This window comes from Neopelma chrysocephalum, unplaced genomic scaffold (assembly GCF_003984885.1).
Source record: "Neopelma chrysocephalum unplaced genomic scaffold, ASM398488v2 Primary Assembly neopelma1_23, whole genome shotgun sequence".
NCBI classification, from domain to species: domain Eukaryota; kingdom Metazoa; phylum Chordata; class Aves; order Passeriformes; family Pipridae; genus Neopelma; species Neopelma chrysocephalum.
Genome location: NW_020897691.1, coordinates 5,408,531 through 5,429,143, shown reverse-complemented (window position 1 = coordinate 5,429,143; position 20,613 = coordinate 5,408,531). Strand labels below are relative to the sequence as shown.

Below are 20,613 nucleotides of genomic sequence, written 5' to 3'. Positions count from 1 at the left end.
TGCAGGAAAATAATTTTAATAGTGAAAATATTTACCATATTTTTGAAAGTGCATTAGTTTTCGTGGTTTAAAAGTGTGTATTTCAAGCCTGTGGTTTTGGCCTTTTGCTGAAATTGGAAAGGGACATGGCTTTTGCTCTTTAAAAAAAAGCTGTTTCTTAGAAGCTCTGACTGTATACACAGGACAATTGTGTGTGAAATTTAATACGCAAAGTAGCTACTTCTGTAGTTGAGAGTTAATAAGTAGTTGTTGTTCTAGATAAAGATAGATTAGTACTTACCAAACACTCCAGCGTGGCAAGACTGTAATGTCTTGAGGCTTCCTCCTCACAGCTTTTCCCCCATAGTGCTGGCTCTTGGTACCTGATATTAAGACTTCTTTCATTAAAAGGCTGTTACTGTGTTGGTCTGTTTAAAACTTAACAATCGCCTTATTGGCACTGTTGAGAACTATTAAAGATTAAAGGCTTGAATTGTAAATACAACTAAAGCTAATGATATGACACAAGTTTTTATAAAGGTGAATTCTTTTTAGTTAAATTTAATGTTCTGCTTACCTTCAGAATTCATGCTAAAATATGTATAGAATAGTCTGAACAAGAGAATTCCTTGAATTTAGAATAGTCTGTGCTTGCTGAGAGATTTTTTACTCTTTCTCTAAGCACAAAAATGAGCTCTAGTTCAGTATTCCTCCATCAGGCATAAAATACGTGTGTACTGCAGGAAACGCTGTATTCATTTTTGTCAGAATACCACTAATTTAAAACAAATTGGAATTCATTATTTTATTTTATCCTTCTTCGAGTACACAAGCAAATGCAGAGATGAGACCAGAAAAATGAGGAGGAAATGATTAAACATAAGACTTTTTTATTCCTTTTTCTTTTGTAGACAGGTACAGATTATTTTCCTCAGCTTTTGATTAAGTATTGGAACTGTAAATTCATTAGTTTTATGAGATTTTATGAGACACAAAAATTCTTAGACAAACAGACCACAGATAATAAAGCACTGCTGATATTTGTGCTGATACTGTGTAGTTTGCTGTTTTATTGTTTATTAAAGTGATGTTGGAAGGTCTTGTATAATGCTGACTGACTTTCCTCATTAAGCAGAGAGCGATAGAAAAACTTAACAAGCGTGTGTTCTCCTCCCTGTCACATCTGCTCTACTTGTACTGCTCTAAATCTAGTACTGAGGGGTACATAGCCCTTATTTCCTCAGTGCAGTATACATTTTTCCTCATGTTGGAGAGTTCAGTCTGGTCTTGCAAAACTTGCATGTGGTTTCTTTGCACATCTGGAGAGAAGGGGCAAGAGCAATAGTTTGGATTCTGTTTTTTTCCCTTTGCCTGCTCACATAACTATTCAAAAGCAGCAATAGGTTGTCCTTTGTATCATTATTCTACTCTTAGTGGTTCCCTGGCCAGAAGAGAGGAGGGGAAGTGAGGTGGAGGGGGCGGACAAAAAACCAAACCCAGTCATAAAGTCCGCTTTAGGCTTAGATTCTGAAAGGAGAAGTTCCAGCTTCCACAAAAATGACTGTGAAAGATATCCATTTAAGTGGTGGTGGAATAGGAGCTGTAGAGCCACAACAGCAAGCATGCCCCAACAGCAAGCCCCTTTGCAGGGGCTTGGATCATTTGAATAAGCCATGAGTTTGGCATACAAACCCAAAGAAGGTAAAAGCAACACTCAACTCTTCTTTTAAAGTGAATAGCATAGCAGAAATTCTTATGGTTATTGTTGCTGCAATAGGAATTCCTATAATTCTTGATTTCTGTACCTTACACTGAGAAAAGATTTCTTCATACCACCACCTTTCACTGGAAACGATGTTGTTTTATTTGGGTTTTTTGGTTTTTTTTCTCTAGTATGGAGAAATTAGTTGTGTGTGAAATAATTTCTCAATCTTGTTGCATCTTCAGTGGAAAGTGACAAGTTAACTGGCCTTTATATATACACAGGGGGATTAGAAATGCAGACTTCCAAATAAAGCTGGGGGTTTTCTGTAATTTTTATTACTATTATTTAAAAAAACAAACAAACGTACATCTAGGTAAATTGTTGTGAAATGTTTGGAAAGGACTGAATGCTCTGCTGAGGATTTGTTTTTATTGTTTGTTTTGGTTGGTTGGTTGGTTGTTTTTTGGAGGGGAGAAGGTTGCTTGTTTTCCTGTCATTCAGACTTCTGATTGTTAGACAGATTTTTGTGATACTAGCATTTCTATAGATTTGGCTTCAGGCTTACACTTTGAATGGGAGCATGAGCCAGTCCTGAAGTCACATCCAGTTTGGTTAATCGCTATTAGTGGAAAGGTGTAAGATGACAAAAGTAGAGATGACTCTGAAAGGCATTCACCTTTGACTCGGAAATCCTCATGAATTTCAGTACATGATTGGACAGCTGTTTGTTTGTTCTTGAGTAAACAATGTGTCAATATTCAGAAAATAACTGTTAAAAAAAATTACCTTTTGTAGTTACGGAGTGTTGCTGTGGGAACTGCTTACAGGAGAAGTTCCTTACCGTGGCATTGATGGCCTCGCTGTGGCTTATGGAGTTGCTGTCAATAAACTTACTCTGCCCATTCCATCCACGTGCCCTGAACCATTTGCAAAACTAATGAAAGGTATCTATGTTGTTTCTTCCTATGTATTTAAATATTTACATTTTGGGGATATATATCCTTGCTTGTAATAATCATGGGGTTGCAAAATAAATACCTCATTTGATAATGTGCTGTGTACCAAGTATTTTGGTGGTTTTTGTACACAGCAGTCTGGTGTTACAGACAGTTGGGTGTGTTTCTGAGGAAGTCATACAGTTATTACTGTGTTGCATATAAGGTCTTCAGTACTGATAGAGTACAGTTTTTGCTCTGATTTTTACAGGTTTTCTTTTACACTGAGATTGCATTCATTTTCACAAATTACAGAACAGACTACAGATTAATACAAGATCAACATTAAAATCCCAAGAGGAAGAACTGCAAATGCCATTTTTCCTCATTGTTTCTTCTTGAGCATCAAAAATGTTTTGGAAATCTTTTAGAGAGAAATAAACATTGCTTACTAATGACTATTTCCATGCGTTTAATGAATTTCTTTACCTTTTATATGTAACCCTTCTGAGCAATACTGCTAGATTTGCTATTTCAGATGCTAAAGATAGAGGTGAAAAAAAAGTTTACACTTTATACAAAAGCAGTCCTCTGAGTATGAGTAGTAGATGTCACCTTGTAAATTGAAAAGAAACTAGGGAAACCTTGCAGGTAAAGGGAACATAGTAGAAATTGAAATGCAGTAGTAAGTAACTTGAAATTCATGTCGTTCTTCGAAAAGTTCTCTGTACTATTAAAAACTGACAGGATTTTGATAAATTCTAGAATGCTGGGAGCAGGACCCTCATATCCGACCATCGTTTGCCTTAATTCTTGAACAGCTTACTGCCATTGAGGGGGCAGTTATGACTGAAATGCCTCAAGAGTCTTTCCATTCCATGCAAGATGACTGGAAATTGGAAATTCAGCAGATATTTAATGAATTGAGGACCAAGGAAAAAGTAAGTTGATTTTTCCAATTGCATGGCAATGAAGGAAGGGTATGTGTGTATGTATGTTTACGTGATAACAGCCGTTTTGGACTTTTGAATTGTACTCATGCAAGTATACAGGCAGTTGAAAAAGAATCATATCCACACCTGTCTCCCCAAAGAAAACAGGTTGTAGATCTGTAAATGGGACATTCTAGGCTCTTTTTTAAAATGTGTTTTTTTCGTGTATGTTTGAATGTATCACTTCCATTGCATTTATCACTTAGCTAATCTTTATAACCACTGCAAATTTTCAGCTGCTGTTGAACATTCTCCTCAGCTGTGGGAACGAAAAGCCTTTCATCCTCTTATATGACTGTATCCTGTGGCTTCTTTTCCAAAAACGGAATAGTGCTTTTATCTCTCTTCTTCCTGAACAGAGTGGTAAATGGATGTCTTTCAGTGTTGCAGTTTGGGACACATTCTTGCCAGATATTGATAAGGTCAAACTCATATTCATGAATCAGCAAATCCAGTTTCTATTGTTTATCATTCAGATTTCTGTCACTAATGTTCTTTCGGTATTCTCATATCATGATATATGTGTGCTTAATGAGTACTTACTGTCAATTTTCTTTGCCCTCTCTTTTAGTTACTTTAACTTGGTTTTAATCACCCTAAGTTTTATATTTTCCTTTAGACAACTTGAAAAAGATAACAGTTGAAATAGGCCAGGTGTCCTCTCGAGTCCCTCTTAAAAATGGTTCTAGAATCTGTAGAAACAGATTCCTTCTTTGCAGTATACTTATTGCCCAGTATATATTTGCTATTATTTTTCATGAAGTGATAATAGATAAGGAAGACAATAGTTGAGATGCAGTGACTTGTAAAGAAATCTTCATAAAAGATGTAGCTGCTTAACTTTGACAAAACCAAGAACTAAGCTCTCATCTTCTGAGTCACTCTTTGTACCCTTTGTCCTTCACTCCTCATCAAGTGTCACAAATGGCTGTTTGTGGACTGTGGGCCTGACATTACTTATCTGCTGTAATATCAGCATATGTGGTGTTAGAATTTATTGATTACCCTTAAGATTGCAGTATTGTCAATAATAATTTTACACACTTCCTATCTACTGTTTCTTCCACCCTCTGCATTTCCCTCTTCCATTCCAGTTCACAGAACTGGGTAAGTGTTGTCTCTGTAGTCTCTGTCCTGCCTGCACTGAGCATAGTGTGCTAGAGCTGGGCTGTGTGCCTCAGTACCTGTCAGATCTCTTCCTTTGCAGATGAGTTATAGTCCCTCTACAGAGAGTAGAGGCTTCCTTTTTTACTTGCCGTGGGGTCACTGTGTTCACTTGCCACAGCCTGCCACAGAGCATACTCTCTTTTCCGCCCCTCCAGCTACGGCTCAGTCAACCATTTTCCTCTTTTTGCTCTGGGAGCAATTGTAACAGGCATTCCCATTCAGGTTTTTTATTTGTTTTTTTATTTTTCTGGAGGCATTAGTCCAGTATGAGATTTCCTATCAAAGGAAAATGTGACTAAATCAAGTTTAGGGTTAAATAAGCCAGTGAAAAGATTTGGGAGGAGAGTCATATTTTTGTGTAGAAGTGAGTTAAACTTAATTAGGGAGGGGAAAAGATAAAATGAAATTTACTTCTTATATGCCGAAGTAAGTGCATCTCCAGAGGCATCTACCCTAATTAGGTAAACTTGTTTAAGAATGAAAGCAAGTAACTTTGGCTTACACAAGGTTTTCATGCGTGCGGGCTTATTTAATTTGGCACAATATCAGTTTTGCTGTCAGCTACTAGGGGAAAAGTAATGTCTATCAAATATTTATATAATAATAATAAAACAAACAAAAAAACCTCTGCATGGAGTCTCATTCCTCCTGTAAAAGAGGAACTTCTGTAGCTGGAGGAATTTCCTCAAGGGCTTGCTGCAAATGGGTGATGGTAACTCCCACTCCTAGAGATCACAATCTTCTGACAAATGTTCTTGAGCAACTTAAATATAGAATTCTTTTCTAGCTTCCTTACAATGGGTGTTTTAATTGTAGAGCAGTGTGGAAACATTGCATAACTAATTGCAGTAAGTGTGTTTTTAATTAGTTTATTTTGAAAAGAGTAAATACTTAATCTCTCAGTGAGGAAACACTTTTTCTATACTGCCTACTGTTTCAGTTCAGGCTCTCAGTTTTTGCCTAGTTACTGAGTTTTATGGCACCTGGATTTGAGGACAGTGAAAGATGGAAAATCAACAGTGTCTCCTAGTGCACCTTTATTACTGTACTGATAAAGTAATAAAAATCTTCTCTTTTTCAAGTCTAAAGTACCTTTATTCTAAATTTGAATTCATTTAGCTTCTGCTTTCAACCCTTGTTTTAGGTTGTCCTATTTTGACTGTACAGGAGGAGGAGGAAAGTGAGGCTTTGCAGCAGTCTCTAAATTAAGTTTTTAAATATCTTTAGAAAAAACAAACCAAACAGAAAAACACAACTCAAAGCGTTACTGGCTGGCATGAAGACAGATTCCCTTGAATTTCAAAGAGGCAGAATTGCCTGTAGCAAAACAGTCTATGTTAAGTGGGTCAGTTAAATTTTTTTTTCCAAATATTATATTGAAACAAGCTCACTCAAAATTAGTAAACCATGTGAAATTTGTCACTCATGTCAATTAAATTTTAAACCCCTCATAAGCAGTATATGTATGCTATATTTGTAAGTAAAAAAAACAACCCTTCTCACTGAACCAGTTTGCTTTAGTGCCTGTCTTTTGACATCGATAATCTTTTTGGCAAGAACATTTGAACATCCCCTTATTTGAAAACACTGAAGTAGTGTAGTTAGTTCAGGAATTAATTTATTCAAGGCAAAGTAGGAGTTAAAAAGGGAAAATAGTTTGGGTTTTTGCTTTCACAGTATGCAATAAGGAGTTCTGCTGGCATGCAACATTGCTGGACACCGGGGAGCAGAAGTAGGCAGTCTACTCTGAAATAAAAGCAAAACAAAGGCAAACACACAAAGAACCCCAAGCAACACCACAATTGTACAGTGAAAGCATTAATTCAATTTAAATAAGATTCTTAGATATCCTGAATTTTTAGCATAACTTTATTTCAAATGATGGTTTTCTGTTTTGAATTGAATTTCAGTTTCAATACAGGTAGAATTTACACAAGCATATAGAAAATTTATGTAGTGAGAAACATAGAGTACAAGTCACATTTAGTTCTTCTTTTCCAGTACTTTCACTACAGTATTATTAGCTATACTGAGTACAAGAATTCTGGGTAAGTCTGCTTCCTGCCCTGTACTGTGAAGGAAGGTCTAAAATTAGGAAGATCTTTAATTTCAAATGTATTTTAACATATTTTGGAAACTGAAGATTAAGATAATTTTAAGATGGTAGGTTTACAGCTGTTCAGCTTTGGGTGTTCACTTAACCTGGAAAATTAACTAGCTTCCTTACTAAAGCATTTCTTTTTCAAAAAAAAAAAAGAAGAATGAAAAGAGAAGAACAACTATTTTGAGAGTGATGGTTGGGGAGTCTGTGTTGCAATTCAGTGGTTAGTAGCTGTTTGATGTCACAGATACCAGCTAGATTTTAATTAAGAAACAGCTGTCTTCTGTCTTATGACTTAGTTTATCCTATTACACTAATCCTCGTTCAGTGTAATACTGATTGCTGTTCTAGATAGAAAAGTGCTACTTAGTACATAGCTGAAAAACAGGAAAGGTTAGAGAATTTAAGATAAAGGCAATAATTTGTGTATTTGTCAGGTCATTGGCTTTATGTTAATGCAGAGAAGCTATCTAGGAGCAGCCCTCATGCTATGCAATAGTTTCTGATGTGAATTACTTGGAGAACATTTTCTGCTAGGCTGTAAACTGATAATCTTTAATTGCATGTGCTGTCCCCATTGCCACTGCTTATCTGCCTTAAGTAAAGTGACTTGAGTTATAAGGAAATCTGTATAATGCTTGATTCTGAATACAGAATCTTGGCTTATTGAGAATGGAGGACTATCAGAAGGTCGAATGTGCATGTTATATGCGTATAGTGCATCATGAAAATAAAACAGGAAATACAACCTACTGTGCATTTATATATCCTTTAATATTCCCTCCATATTATTACTTAGTTTCCCTTTGTGAATCTTACCTTCAGGAGCTTCGATCACGAGAAGAGGAGTTGACAAGAGCAGCTCTTCAGCAAAAATCTCAAGAAGAATTACTGAAGCGCCGTGAGCAACAGTTAGCAGAACGTGAGATCGACGTACTGGAGCGTGAGCTGAATATCATGATATTCCAGTTAAATCAAGAGAAACCAAATGTAAAGAAGAGGAAGGGGAAGTTTAAAAGAAGCCGGTTAAAACTTAAAGATGGACACAGAATTAGTTTGCCTTCAGGTTTGCCATTTTTCTTAAAGTTCACAATACATGTAACAATTAAGTATGCGGGCTTCAGTTCCATGGTTCATGTTTTCAATGCTGGCTTTTCGTTGCCAGGTCCTTCTACCATAAATACATAAAAGGATTTGGTAAGAATTGTATAGCTCCCTCTCCCCAAGGAAACAACTTTCACATATCATATTCTCATGGAGTAGTCCTCATTTTAGCTGGAAGAAGCTTTCACCTGATTCAGCTAATAGTCCATTGTATCTGGAGAGAAAGGTTACTAGCATGGGAGCCACATGATTTAAGACTGTTTCAAAGTTTTACTTTTTGTTATCATTGTGTCTGTGCAGACAGAAAAGTACCTCTTTAATATGTGCCAGAACTTTCTAACATGATCAAATATTAATGCTGTTTGGCCTAACTTGGAAATACTGAGCAGAAAAACAGTATTTTGTAAAGGCTGGGGGTACAGGTGCAGTACGTTCAAATTGCATGCTTATTGCAGTCACAAATACGATGCGGCAGTTACAATTTTTAGTGCCTCATTTCTTGCAAGAAAACACTCTGATAGCAGCAGAAAATTATTTCAGAATACAAATATGGTATAATTTGAATGTTAGAGCATTTCATTCCACCCATGAATGCATTACAGTGTCCCCTTTGCAAAGGAGACAGATTTGTAGCGAGTTAGGTCCTTTTAGTTTTGTTCTTTTAGTTCTTTTAGTTTAGTGGTGCTGGTTTAGTGGTGCCATTTTAATGTTGCCACAAAATAGCACTATGCAAATTCAAGGTTTCACCAATGAAGCCTTCATTAGTGGTACCAGCATCCTGGTGTTGATGGGCTTTCTTTTAGTGACTTCCAGGTCAAGTCTGTCAGTTTATTACAAATGCAGTGAGAACTTCATGCTATGCTAACACACGTCTGACCAAATCATAGCTGTCTGGTAGCTGGAAAGAGACAAAGAGGGCAGTAAGTACATTTAGAGTACTATTTCAGCACAAGTGAAATAAATTTATTTTTCCTTACTTTAAAAATAAGAGCAAGTAAGATAAAAATCACCCTACAGTCTCAGAGACAAACATTAAATAGGTTTATGCTTGATCACAAGTTTAAACTAAATACTTGGTCCTTTGTTCCCAGTTCTGCTTATATTTAATTTCAAAAAGTGATAAAATGAACAGTTTCATTCAGAATACCACTTAGCTACTTGTTATCAAGAACATTCAGATGAACTTATCCTTGAGACAGTTCTATTGTAAGAATAGTGTACACTATAATTGCACTGATGATGGGGATTGGAGAGGGGCATATTGTCAAATTTCATTTCACAAATTTTTTCCTGCTGATCAATATTTGTTGGTTGGGTTTTTTTACTACTTGGCTATAAATATTTGTAATTCTGTAGTTTGCTGTCATGTTTTTCTGACAGGTGAATAGATGGGATTTCTTTGTTAAGGCATTTTTATGGTGTACATGAATTACATGTTAAAAAAATAAGGCAAATCAGATTGCCCTGAATATTGATTGATTTGAGATGAAAGACTGAGGTTTTTCTTTCTCCTTGTGACAGCCAACAGGAATGAATAACAGCTTGTGGTGTAGATGTCTCTCAGATTGGGTCCCCTTGGACCTACTTGCTTTTGTTGATGTTATTGCAAACCTATCACATAAAGGTGTGAAATCCTGCCTGTTTGACTCAATATCTAAATCGTTACAATAAGACTTAGAGTTTTTCAGTGATTTTAATATGAATATCTCTTATATGATCAAGTCTATTATATAACTTTGCTTTAAGAAGTACAGCAGCATATTCTTCTGAAGAATTTTTTATTCAGAACATTAAAACCAATTTGGTTTACTCTCTTACAGATTTCCAGCACAAAATAACAGTGCAGGCATCCCCCAATCTGGATAAGAGGAGGAGTTTCAACAGTAACAGCTCTAGTCCATCAAGTAGCCCCACAATAATTCCTCGTCTTCGAGCTATACAATGTAAGTCTCCACTCATTCGATCTAATAGAGAATGTTCCATATACTTACTGAAATGCTGGTAGTAGTATCAGATTCCAGGCAGATTTCTGTCTGATTTCCACATCCCTTAATTTGTTCTAACAATTGTAACTTCTTTGAAAGAAGGGATGATCTTGTTAAAATGCTAAATAATTTTCGGTAATTCTAAATGATTGTGAATGCTTTAAATCATATCTTAATTACTTCAGGAACCAATTTGTAAACTGACTGGGATAAAACAATGACAAATCAAAATTTACGACAAAAGGCAAAGCATCATATTTAGAACCCAAGTAAAATGGGAAAGAAGTTTTTTATTAGGTATTGGAGTTGATAAAGGAAAAGAAAGGTTCAAAGAGTAAAGGAATAACCTAACTTTATGTCGAAAGAGAAGCAAACTTTAAGTAGGTACAAAAACAGAAGAAATCTTGCTTTAGGTTTTTTGAAAACAAAAATAAAATTGTGGGTACGTTTGTAGGTCTACATTATTTTGTATACTGATGAGAGGAGGGAAGGTATGTTCATGCTCACATACCATGAATATGGAAGAAAACTGATAATATTGTTATAGTGAAGCATATATATATATTTGGGAATGACAGAGGTAGAGACAGAAAACAGTTCCTATGGGATTCACTGCTTGCATTTGTGCTGTCTGATCTCTTGTGCAAAGTAGATTATCTAATTATCCGTATTCAGCAAGGAATGCCTTAAGCTTCCCTGTCTTTATGAAATCAGTGGAACCTGTTCCAGCTGATTGCTTGTGGATGGTGGCTGTCTTCTCTTGCAGATGTAGTCACCTGTGGGGGAAATTACTTCAGAATCTGGCTTTGACAAATGTAAATAAGGAGAAGGGAAATCAGAATGCATGAGGATTTTTTTTCTACATACTGTTCTGTAGCTACTTTAAAGATTGATTGATTGATTTTTAAACCAGCCTGAAACTTTGTTTAAAGTTTGGATAGAAATCAGATCTGTCATCTCCTATGAAACATCTCTGCCTTATGAAATCCTTTTGGTTATTAATGTCTAAAGGGGAGAAGTGATATCTGGCAGAAACTTCCTTATTTTTTTGAACTATAACAGATACAGTTCATTGGGCTTAGACCATTACTACCCATATGTTGTGGATGAAGGAGAGAGGTGGACAAACCCTGTCTTGCTTTTCTTAATGAAAATTTGAGATGGAAGGAAAATTAACTAAAGTCTTTCAGAAGTTAGCTGACACGGTATCTGTGTTGTCAATGGTTTCATGGCCTCAAACAGTGTAATGGGTTTTTCTGGTTGCTTGTTTATTTATTGCAGAAAGATAAGAAAGGCTTTTATTAGTAAAATGTCATAATTAAGTATAAACTAGGCTGTCTCATTTTATCTTTGATTCTTCTTGCTCTGCAAGGAAATGCTTGGAAATGAAGAAAGTGTCAGGTATTGGCATGATTCTTGAGTTTTCTGTGGTGTTTTTTTCCTTTGGTTTTTGGTTTTGGGTTTTTTTGTTGTTTTTTTTTTTTTTAATGCATAGCCTTGTGTAAGCTATAGCAATGCCACTACTTGCATGTGTGCTAAGTGTCACTGGGGATTTTTTTTTTTTATTTGAGCAGGCATTTGTATTTATAGGACTTGAATATACTGGACAACATAAAGGCTCTCCTTTAACAGAAGTTCATGTCTGCTTCTGAGTTTGGATCCCTAGGTTTTTTTTTACCTGAAAGCTTATCAGATCTCTCAGGAGTATCTAGCTGAAACAATTTAGCTTCCACACCCATCTGCACCTGTGCAAAATAAATTCTCTTTCCCACAATATTGTTTTATCTTGATTTAACTTCAAAGTGTCTTTGTTTCAAGATGGCTTGCTCAAATACAGGTGATTTGAACAGGCATATATAACAACTTTGCTACTTGACTGATTCACTTTGTCATGAGTTAGTCTAGCTTTCAAATTGAGAAGTTCTTTAAGTTAAAAAACAAATTTGTTATTAAAATAAGTTCTGCTGATTTTGAAAGGAGTTTTGAAGAGAGGAGGAAAACCTCTAAGATATATATTCCATAGGTCCTGGAATGTGGTTGAAAATAGGAGTGTAAAGAAGGCAAGTGTAGTGCTGTGCTACCGGGTAAGCTGTGCTGGTGAGAAGTGTACAGCGAGGAAGGAAGAGAATGCTGTGCAGTGAAGGAGTGGCAGAACCATGGACCTGTGAATGCCATCTCATTTATCATGCTGTTTTAACTGGCTACATTGTTTTTGTCTTAGGTCTCTCCATCAGGGGTGTAAGCACGCCAGGTTGATAGCAAGCTACTGCTTCAGTTAGTCAGTCCTATGTGAAAATCTACCTTCCCAGGTCTGGTCCTAGGAAGAGAATCCTTTAAACCCTACAGTAAAACCCCACCATCAGAAGAATGCTTAATGCCTTTATAGATCCAGGCTTTACAACCCAAAGATAAAAATATGAGGGAAACAGTTCTGTTTCTGAAATCAACTTGACTAAGATCTCTACTAAGTTCTCTTAATTTTTCCTCAGTGATTCCCAAAACAGATACACACACAGCTAATGGCCGAAGAAACAGTGTATATGTGTACCAGCAAGATGTAGATATCACAAGTGAATATGAACTTCCCAGTGGGGTTGTGAAAAAAGGCAAGATTTCATTATGTTTTAAAGGTGCTGGTTCTGTTTAATTTATCAGTTGAGACAGTGACAGACTAAGCATTTAATGGAGGTTAGACACTTTAAAAGTATCATTTGTTTTGGTGTAGTGAGAAAGAAAATGTTAATCATGGTCAGAATTGGAATATTTTGTATCATTTGATACCAGTTGTTCCACAGTATACATTTTCTTCGTTGTAATTTAAGTGCTCAGTCTAACTCACTTGTCTGAATTATCTAAATATAAGGTTCTCAGTTAAAGGAAGCATGGAAAATATGATTGCTTTGCTGCTTTATCTTTAATCTGGGTCTCTTGTCAGCTCATAAATTACTTTTCTTGCTTGCTCATCTTTTTGGATCAGTGCAGTTTGTGTGGTGGTTTTTGTATAAGAAAAAAAAAATCTCTTTTTCTACTCCTTTGTCTGTTACTGTGCCAAAATGGTTTTGCAGTGGAGAAAATATTCAGTTCTGTCAAAATATTTTGGTTTTAGAAATATTATTTATGTGTGTGGGCTTTGTTTGTGTTTTTAAATCCAATCTCTAGTAACTTCAGATGAAAGCAACAGAACTTGGGGAAGGAGCACAACTTATCACCAAGAAGAGTTTGAAGATGTGAAGAGAAGTTTTAAAAAGAAAGGTTGTACATGGGGACCAAGTTCAGTTCAAACAAAGGATCGTGCAGATTGTAAGGACAAGTATGTCTACTACATTTTGTTTGTTTGATCATACTGAAACATTCTTGGTAACTGAATCACTTAGGTGATTAGGTAGTGAGTGCGAGAAGTTCTACATTCTCTGGTTACAGCGAAAACTCTTACCTATTAATTTAGAAACTACATTAATAATGAGTAGTTCCCCCACTTAGACTTGAGGATAAAATGCCTACTTATCTTAAAATTTTAGTGATTCTTATCTATTACCCTTTATCTCTGTGTTTTGAGACTTGGAACATTCTGAGGTGCTGGACTACTAATGCATACCTGACGTTCATGGCCTGTCTCTCTCCCTTCCTCACATTAACTTGAGGAACTGCAATCATGGCCCCCAGTGGGCCCTTTCAATATGATTAAATATGACTGACTGACTTTGGCATACGTAAGGCACAATTCACACAGGCAACATCATTTATGCTGACAAAAAGAGGGTGAAAGGGTTCTGAAAATCAGTTGAACAGCTTTACTCTCAGATTATTTTTTCCAATGGCTCAAAACTAGAGATAAGCAGCTTTCCTGAAGTAAGAAATCCTTTTCCTTATTTCTTTTAGTATATACAGTTATTTATAATGCCTTTTTTTTTCTTGGCAAGGACATCCATTCATTTACCTGTGTCAGGAGTTGGTTCCAGACCATCTATTGAAACTGGCTTTATTATATTTTTGTTTAAAGTCACTATGTTTAATAAACTTCAAATATTCACATCGTGTCTTTGACACAAGGAAACTCTTGTCCAGGTTTTCTCCAACTCGCATTGTTCAATAGGTAGTCAAGGCCCAGTTTTCATTGGCTTTCTTTTTAGGCATGCAATTTTCATCATGTAAGGAATATCTGACAGAAAGCATGTATGCACTTATAATCATAAGAATCTATGCTACTTCATACTTCCTTTTTATCTTTGGAAAGCTTTACTGTTTTCAAGTGATGTCCTACATGTTTATAGTTTGAAAAGAAAGAGTCATTCTCTCACGAAGTATATGTAAGCATGGTATCTTCTCTAATGTCAAAATAACTATTGTTATTGCAGAGTAAGACCCCTTTCAGATGGCAGCAATCCTTGGTCAACCATTTTAATGAAAAATCAGAAGGGTGTTCCCTTAGCTTCACTCTTTGTGGACCAAGGTAAGACCTATCTTTGAAAAAGTTAAAGTTGCTATATAATGGCATCAGCTTTACCTCCAGTGTTATAAATTGTACTGCTTGAACCCCTCAAGGATTATGGAGATTATTAGAAGAGTAGATCTATAAAAATTGCAAGTGTTAGCATCTTTGCATTTTCATCATTGGTAGCTAAGAGAATACATGATCTGTGAGCAGTACCACATAGAGATTTTTTTCCACGTTTTTGAGTTGCAGGCTGATCTGTATATGAGGCCTGCAGTCATCACTTCCTCATTTCTTCTTAAAAGAATCTAAATCAGTAATTGTCTTGAAATTTAAATGATCAATAATGACATTCTTAGTGGGCTCTGCATAGTAGTTGAAAAAATGCATAGTCCTTTAAAAACCTGTAAGCTGTGATGTATTCCCTGATATTAGTTCCCTCTTTTTTTGAATGAGATCTATTCTCTAAATTTTCAAGAAAGAATATATAGATTTCAAATCCTAAAGTTGTTTAGGCAACATTTGGCTATTTACAGGTAAAATCAGAAGGAAAAACATACTTAAGCTTCTTAGTATCAGGAACATAATAGCTGCATGTTGCTTTTTATGTCCATTGCTATAATGTGCTGTGGCTATATAGTATTCATAATAATTTTCAAATTTACACACACTTCCTATGCTACAGATTCTCTTATCTGAGAAAATTAAGTTACCAGTGTCAGGGGTAAAAACCTGTGATATAGCTGGGTGTCCATACCAGCAGCTGGATTTATGCCAAGAAGAGGAAATGGTAAGCTGCTTGGACACCGCTGGAAAAACGCATTTTCATCTTCATGTATACTGGTAGAGGAGTATAAATTAAGCCTTCACAAATAGTAATTTTATAGATTTATTAGCTTACTACTAAACCCCCTCTTACAAAGCTTACATATTTGAATTTCAAATATTTTGGTATACATTTTACTCTGGACCACAAGACCTAATGAAGTCATTGGAAAAATTTCTAGTAACACACTGGGTTTTGGAATGCAGCTTAATTGAAAGTGCTGTAAAGAATCTATTCTAGATCTTACCTGGCAGTTCATGTATAGTAAAATAATTCTCTGTAATCCATACACAGAAATATTTTCCGTGTTATTGGAAAAGCACTACCAAAGTGTTGCAAACACGAAGTAGTTTAGGCATAGGATATGTTTCTGAATCTCACAATGTGGGTCTGAGCTGTACGGTATCCGTCAAGATTAATACTTGTGCAACTGAAAGGTAATAATGATGCACATATGCAGATGTGCAATACCAAAAGAGGTGAATTGCAATCTTAAAGGTTACTGTGATGTTTTACAGGTGTCTGTACTGATAAGAAACTTATCCCTGAAGGTTTGGACAGTAAAAGACCAAAGCCAATTAAGTTGCCCAATCAGGCCTACATTAATCTACCTCTTTGGAAAGATGATCAGGGAGAGAATACAGTAGAACATGAGAGCTTTGAAGAAGGAACCTCTGCTAGTTCTACAAATAGTACTCCTCAAATGACACCTACAAACAGTCTGAGCAGGACACTACACAAAAAGAAGACTGATTCAGTGCTGTATGGGTGTGCTGTCCTTCTTGCGTCTGTTGCCCTGGGCTTAGATATTAGAGAGCTGAACAAATCGCAGGGTCCAGATGAACTCTTGCCTAAAGATGAGAAGAAGAAGCGTGATGGAATATTTCAGCGTGCTTCAAAATTTCGCAGGAGTGCCAGCCCTACACGACTGCAGTCCAAGAAAGAGGAAACAAGTATTCCATCCCTAAATTCAACTGCAAATACTGTGAATCTTCTCTCTATGCCCTCCATTTCCACAAAATGCCTACTTCAATCTGACAGTGAAGATGCTTTTTTAAGTACTGTGCTTGGTGATTGTGGTCGATGTAGTTCCACTGATGTCTTTTCATCTCAAACTTCTGAAAGTAAGAGAGAACAGAGAATACAGCTGGCTCCCAACACAGTTTCTACACAATTGAAAAATCAGCCTTTTAATCTTGGTCTGAAACAAGAATCTCAAAACGTGCCAAAAGATTCCTCCACAAAGTTAAGTGTGTTGGGTCACAGACGAACCTTATCAGATGGGAACCGTTTTCAGACCACAGGTGCGTAATTAAGAACTTCCATGAATCCTTAAGTCAAGCTGTTGATAAAAATTTAAGCCCAAAATAAAGTCTTTAAATCTGACTAAGTTCACGATCAATGAGTTTTTGAAAAGAAGTTCTAAATTTCCATACTGGTGTTCTGTGATAGCTTAAATGTAATATCCTTTATGGTAATCTCTGCATGTGTAATTCCTCATAATAACTGGATGAATTCATGGGGCTTTATTCCAGTATTAATGTTCAGCCAGTGGCTGAGTAGCTAATGCTTTCTCTGTACATCTCTTTGTAGCAATAAAAAATAAATTGTGATGACCAGTAGCAGAGAGCAATATATGCAAATATGTTACTTGAGTGCTGCTGGTCTTGTCGTAGGAGATCCCCCAAAAATGTACAAGCCTCTTAACTTTTCTGTTGGGGAGAAAAAAAGCTACTAGTGTTTATGACAACCCAGTTTTACAAATGGCAAAGAATTCAGGTAGTCACATATTTTAAATTGGCGTTTTTATTTTTGTACTTTCTTTCCCCTAGCTAATGGAGTTGCTTCAACCAATGATGTGTCCAGATTACCAGTTCTGTCAGTTACTGGAGCTCTACACTCTCCGTCTCTGCAACGAAGAAGCAATCACAGTGGTGTTCCAACTGAAAAGCAAAGCGCTGTCAATATTGTGTCAAGGCCTCGACCTTCTTCTCTAAGAAGTAAAATCGATCCGTGGCAGATTATTCCGCGTATTGTTAAACCAAACTCTAAAGACTCTGAATGTTTAGAGGGCAATGTAGATCCAGATGTTAACTTCTTGCCAGATACTGAGGAAAGAACTAACTGTCACATGCCCTCATTACTTGATATTGATGTGGAAGGTCAAAACAGAGACTGTACTGTGCCTTTATGTAGAATGAAGAGCAAAACTTGTCGGCCATCTATATATGAACTGGAGAGGGAGTTTCTGTCATGAGTGCCTTTCATTTTAAAAATGTTTGCTTCTTAAAGGGGAACAAATATGAAATTCCTGTCTGTGTAATGCTTTGTGCTGCTGTTTTCTGATGTACTGTGACAAATAGTACCAAAATTATTAAAAGGGGCATCTAATTAAGTAAGTGTAGTAGGTGCCTTTTTCAAATGTTCCTTGGAATCCCAGCTACTTACTCTAAAAGGAGTATTCTAGGTGAACTTCATAAATCTATTTTGAATAACTAAAATAACATGCCCACCTCCCTCTGCAGTGTGACAGAAGTTTTCTTTAGGTTTGAGAGGTTTTGGTAGGATTTTGAGTCTTGCACATGGAAAAAAAAAATGACATAAAGCAAACTCTTCTGTCAAGAAGAGTTTCACCTAAGAAGTTGTCTGCAGCTTGCCTCTGTGGCCTGTAGATTTGGGGAGGGGTACAGCAGATTTAAGGTGCTGGTACAGGAGGCTCTGTTCACTGCGCATTAGGGAGGTGGTTACATGTTGGCATTTGATACTGAAATTGGTTGAGGACCAGCAGCTGAATTTACAGTCTTTGCCCTTGGTTTTTGGGAGAACTTTCAACTGTGTTCATTAGTTTCTCCAGAAAGTTACACTGCTTATATAAACATTTCGGTTTCAGCCGCCATATCGATTTGAGAGAGTAAACTTTAGTATTGTGATTGGAGTAAAGGTATTTGACATACTTTGTAATGTGAAACAACATTCCTTGTAGGTAAGGATACACTGGAACGTAAATATTTGTACTCTTAACCTTTTGAAGACTACAGTGTTTGCACTGAAAGCAATATTCTTGGGTTTGAATTTTTTGTTTGTGGTGGAGGGGTTTTCCCACCTTCTTGTTTTTTAAACTCTGCTGCACCTTGTATTAAAGAAAGATGGTGGGTTTTAAGAATAATTGGTTTTAAGTGAGCCAATGGTGCATTTTATTGCACTTAATTTTAAAACTGCTATAATTTATTATGAAATCTTTCAGTATAATCTCTGTAGCTTTTCTTCCTAAGGTACTACTGAGTGCCTGCTTACTCATTTAGGAATCAAAGGACAAAAACAGATGTGCTTGACTGGTTTTCAGTGATAGAAAGGTTCCAGAAAATTTCAAGTGGTTAATTGTGGGGGGAGGAACTTTTAGCCTTGATAACACTGGTAGTTTAATTTTTTATAGTATCACTAAGTGAATGATTAAATAAAACCAAATGGATAGTATCCTTTCCCTGATGAAAGCATTTTTAGAATTGAAGGAACAGTCCCTCATTTTCCAGTATTTGAAGTTTTAATTTTGCAGATCATTTGACATTTAAATAGTTTTCATAAATAAAATTAGATAATGTTCAATTAAAACTACTATGTTCTCATCAGAATACTGTTTTGTTAAGACCTTTGTTTGAAATGTTTTCTTCTTTGCTTTGCAGTATGGGAGCTTAGTTGTTAAACAGAATACACAATTGCTCAAAGCTTCAAAACCAAGAGATTAAAAAAGAAAGTTTGTGTTCTAAGATTGGTATGCAGTATCGTGTCTACCTTGAGGATGACATACAGTTATACAAACGAAATCATGAACGCTTAATCACACAGAGCAGAATGCAGAAAATTCAACTTTCCGGCTTTGAAAGTGAAAATAGAAAAGGATTTCTTTAAGTATTAGTTTACCTAAAGTAAAGACAAAACCACTAGTTGTCTCTAAATCTAAATGCTTGCATAACAGATTATTAAGTTACTACATTTTGTTCAAACCTGTTTCTGTTTCAGTATTCTTACTTTTTTGTCAACATGATTCAAGTCACATACTGTTCTTGTCTTTCCTTTAAACTTAAATTTCGCCAGAACACTTTCGTAGATTGTCTATTCCAGTTTTAATACAAAATATTTTTCTAAAATGAAATTGTGAATCAGATTTTAAAAGTATAGCTTGATAGCAGATATACCGGCAAGTCTTAATTAGAATTTTGGAGCATTATGTATATTTCACCTCTTGCTTGATCAATTATTCCTGTGTAATACCGAGAGAAAATGAGCTGATTGTATTACATGTTTCTGAAGAAAGTATCTTTGTTTGGCTTTCTACAGGAAAATCTCAGGTGCTGAAGTATTTTGACTTGTAAACTTCTGTTAAGTTCTGTTCTGTATTTTTAAGGTTTATATAATTTTAAGTGTTGAATTTTGCACCCCATGTTTTGTAATCAATAGTATCAGCATAAAAAGCCCTTTGAGTTATATTGTTTTCACTTATTAGTGGCTTATCTCTCTTGCAATTAAACGAAGATTTCTATTCCTGTTCAGTGGATAATTTCCCATAAGATTGGGAAGATTGGGACATGTGATATGGCCAGCCCAGTGCGTTCTAAGTAAAGTTTTTAAAAGTTTGTATTCCACCTGTTGTTCTGAGACAGTTTAGGTAAGCCATCTCAAATATTTCTCTGATGTGATGCAATTTTTTTAAGCTATAGTCTGTAGTGCTTTATAATTGTTTTTTATAGTTTAAAATTATAGGCCAGTCTTCATTGTAATTAAAAAGACAAAAAGAAAAAAGTTATTTCAATCATGGTAGCACAGTCTGTATTTCACTTGCCACCAGAGAAACTTTCTGTAAAGTTATGGGAATCTGGTATGCATTAAGTGAACTGTCTTGGTTAAAAGAATATTTATTTCGATGTAGGTTAATAGCCTGACCAAATAATAATTTATGTTAATTGTTTTAGCATAAAACTCAAGGTGCTTACACTACAAAGATTAAGATAAACACTTGATATTCTGTTTTACAAAACCTGATGATTTAAATGTTTTTATTTAAAAAATAAATGTTTTGTAGCTACTGTATTGCAAAGTGACCTGAGTTTTCTTGAAAAATATATTTTAATGCTTTCTTAACACATACAAAGGAGTTCTCTGGTGAATAACCAGGAGCTATAAACTCTGGCCAGCCTGTTCTTGGAACATTATAATGTAATTGTTACTCTAAGATTAATTGTCCAGTACAGTAACATGAACATTCCTGTAATTTTTTGCACTTGATGTGGGCTGAAGCATATGGCATAAGCTCGTTTTTTCTTTCATGTGACCATAGTATGTCTTTTGGTGCTTTTTACAATGTTGGCTGGGTGTCTTAGAGGAGGTAGAGC

The 20,613-nt window shown here is 35.8% G+C and overlaps 1 protein-coding gene across 4 annotated transcripts in view; it reads left to right on the top strand.

Moving 5' to 3' along the window:
- The window catches only part of MAP3K21 (mitogen-activated protein kinase kinase kinase 21), a 41,973-nt gene extending 21,662 nt beyond the window's left edge, over positions 1 to 20,311 (top strand). Inside the window, exons 3-11 of one of the 4 annotated variants that reach the window (XM_027685343.1) lie at positions 2,480 to 2,628; positions 3,385 to 3,560; positions 7,705 to 7,945; positions 9,804 to 9,926; positions 12,458 to 12,574; positions 13,128 to 13,278; positions 14,324 to 14,418; positions 15,745 to 16,530; positions 17,059 to 20,311. In XM_027685343.1, coding sequence (XP_027541144.1) covers positions 2,480 to 2,628; positions 3,385 to 3,560; positions 7,705 to 7,945; positions 9,804 to 9,926; positions 12,458 to 12,574; positions 13,128 to 13,278; positions 14,324 to 14,418; positions 15,745 to 16,530; positions 17,059 to 17,483 — 2,263 coding nt within the window. In that variant the 3' untranslated portion in view covers positions 17,484 to 20,311. Of the gene's footprint in view, positions 1 to 2,479; positions 2,629 to 3,384; positions 3,561 to 7,704; positions 7,946 to 9,803; positions 9,927 to 12,457; positions 12,599 to 13,127; positions 13,279 to 14,323; positions 14,419 to 15,744; positions 16,531 to 17,058 lie in introns of all 4 variants that reach the window. The other 3 variants (XM_027685336.1, XM_027685361.1, XM_027685352.1) reach the window with 3 other exon arrangements.
- Positions 20,312 to 20,613: the final 302 nt, after the last annotated feature.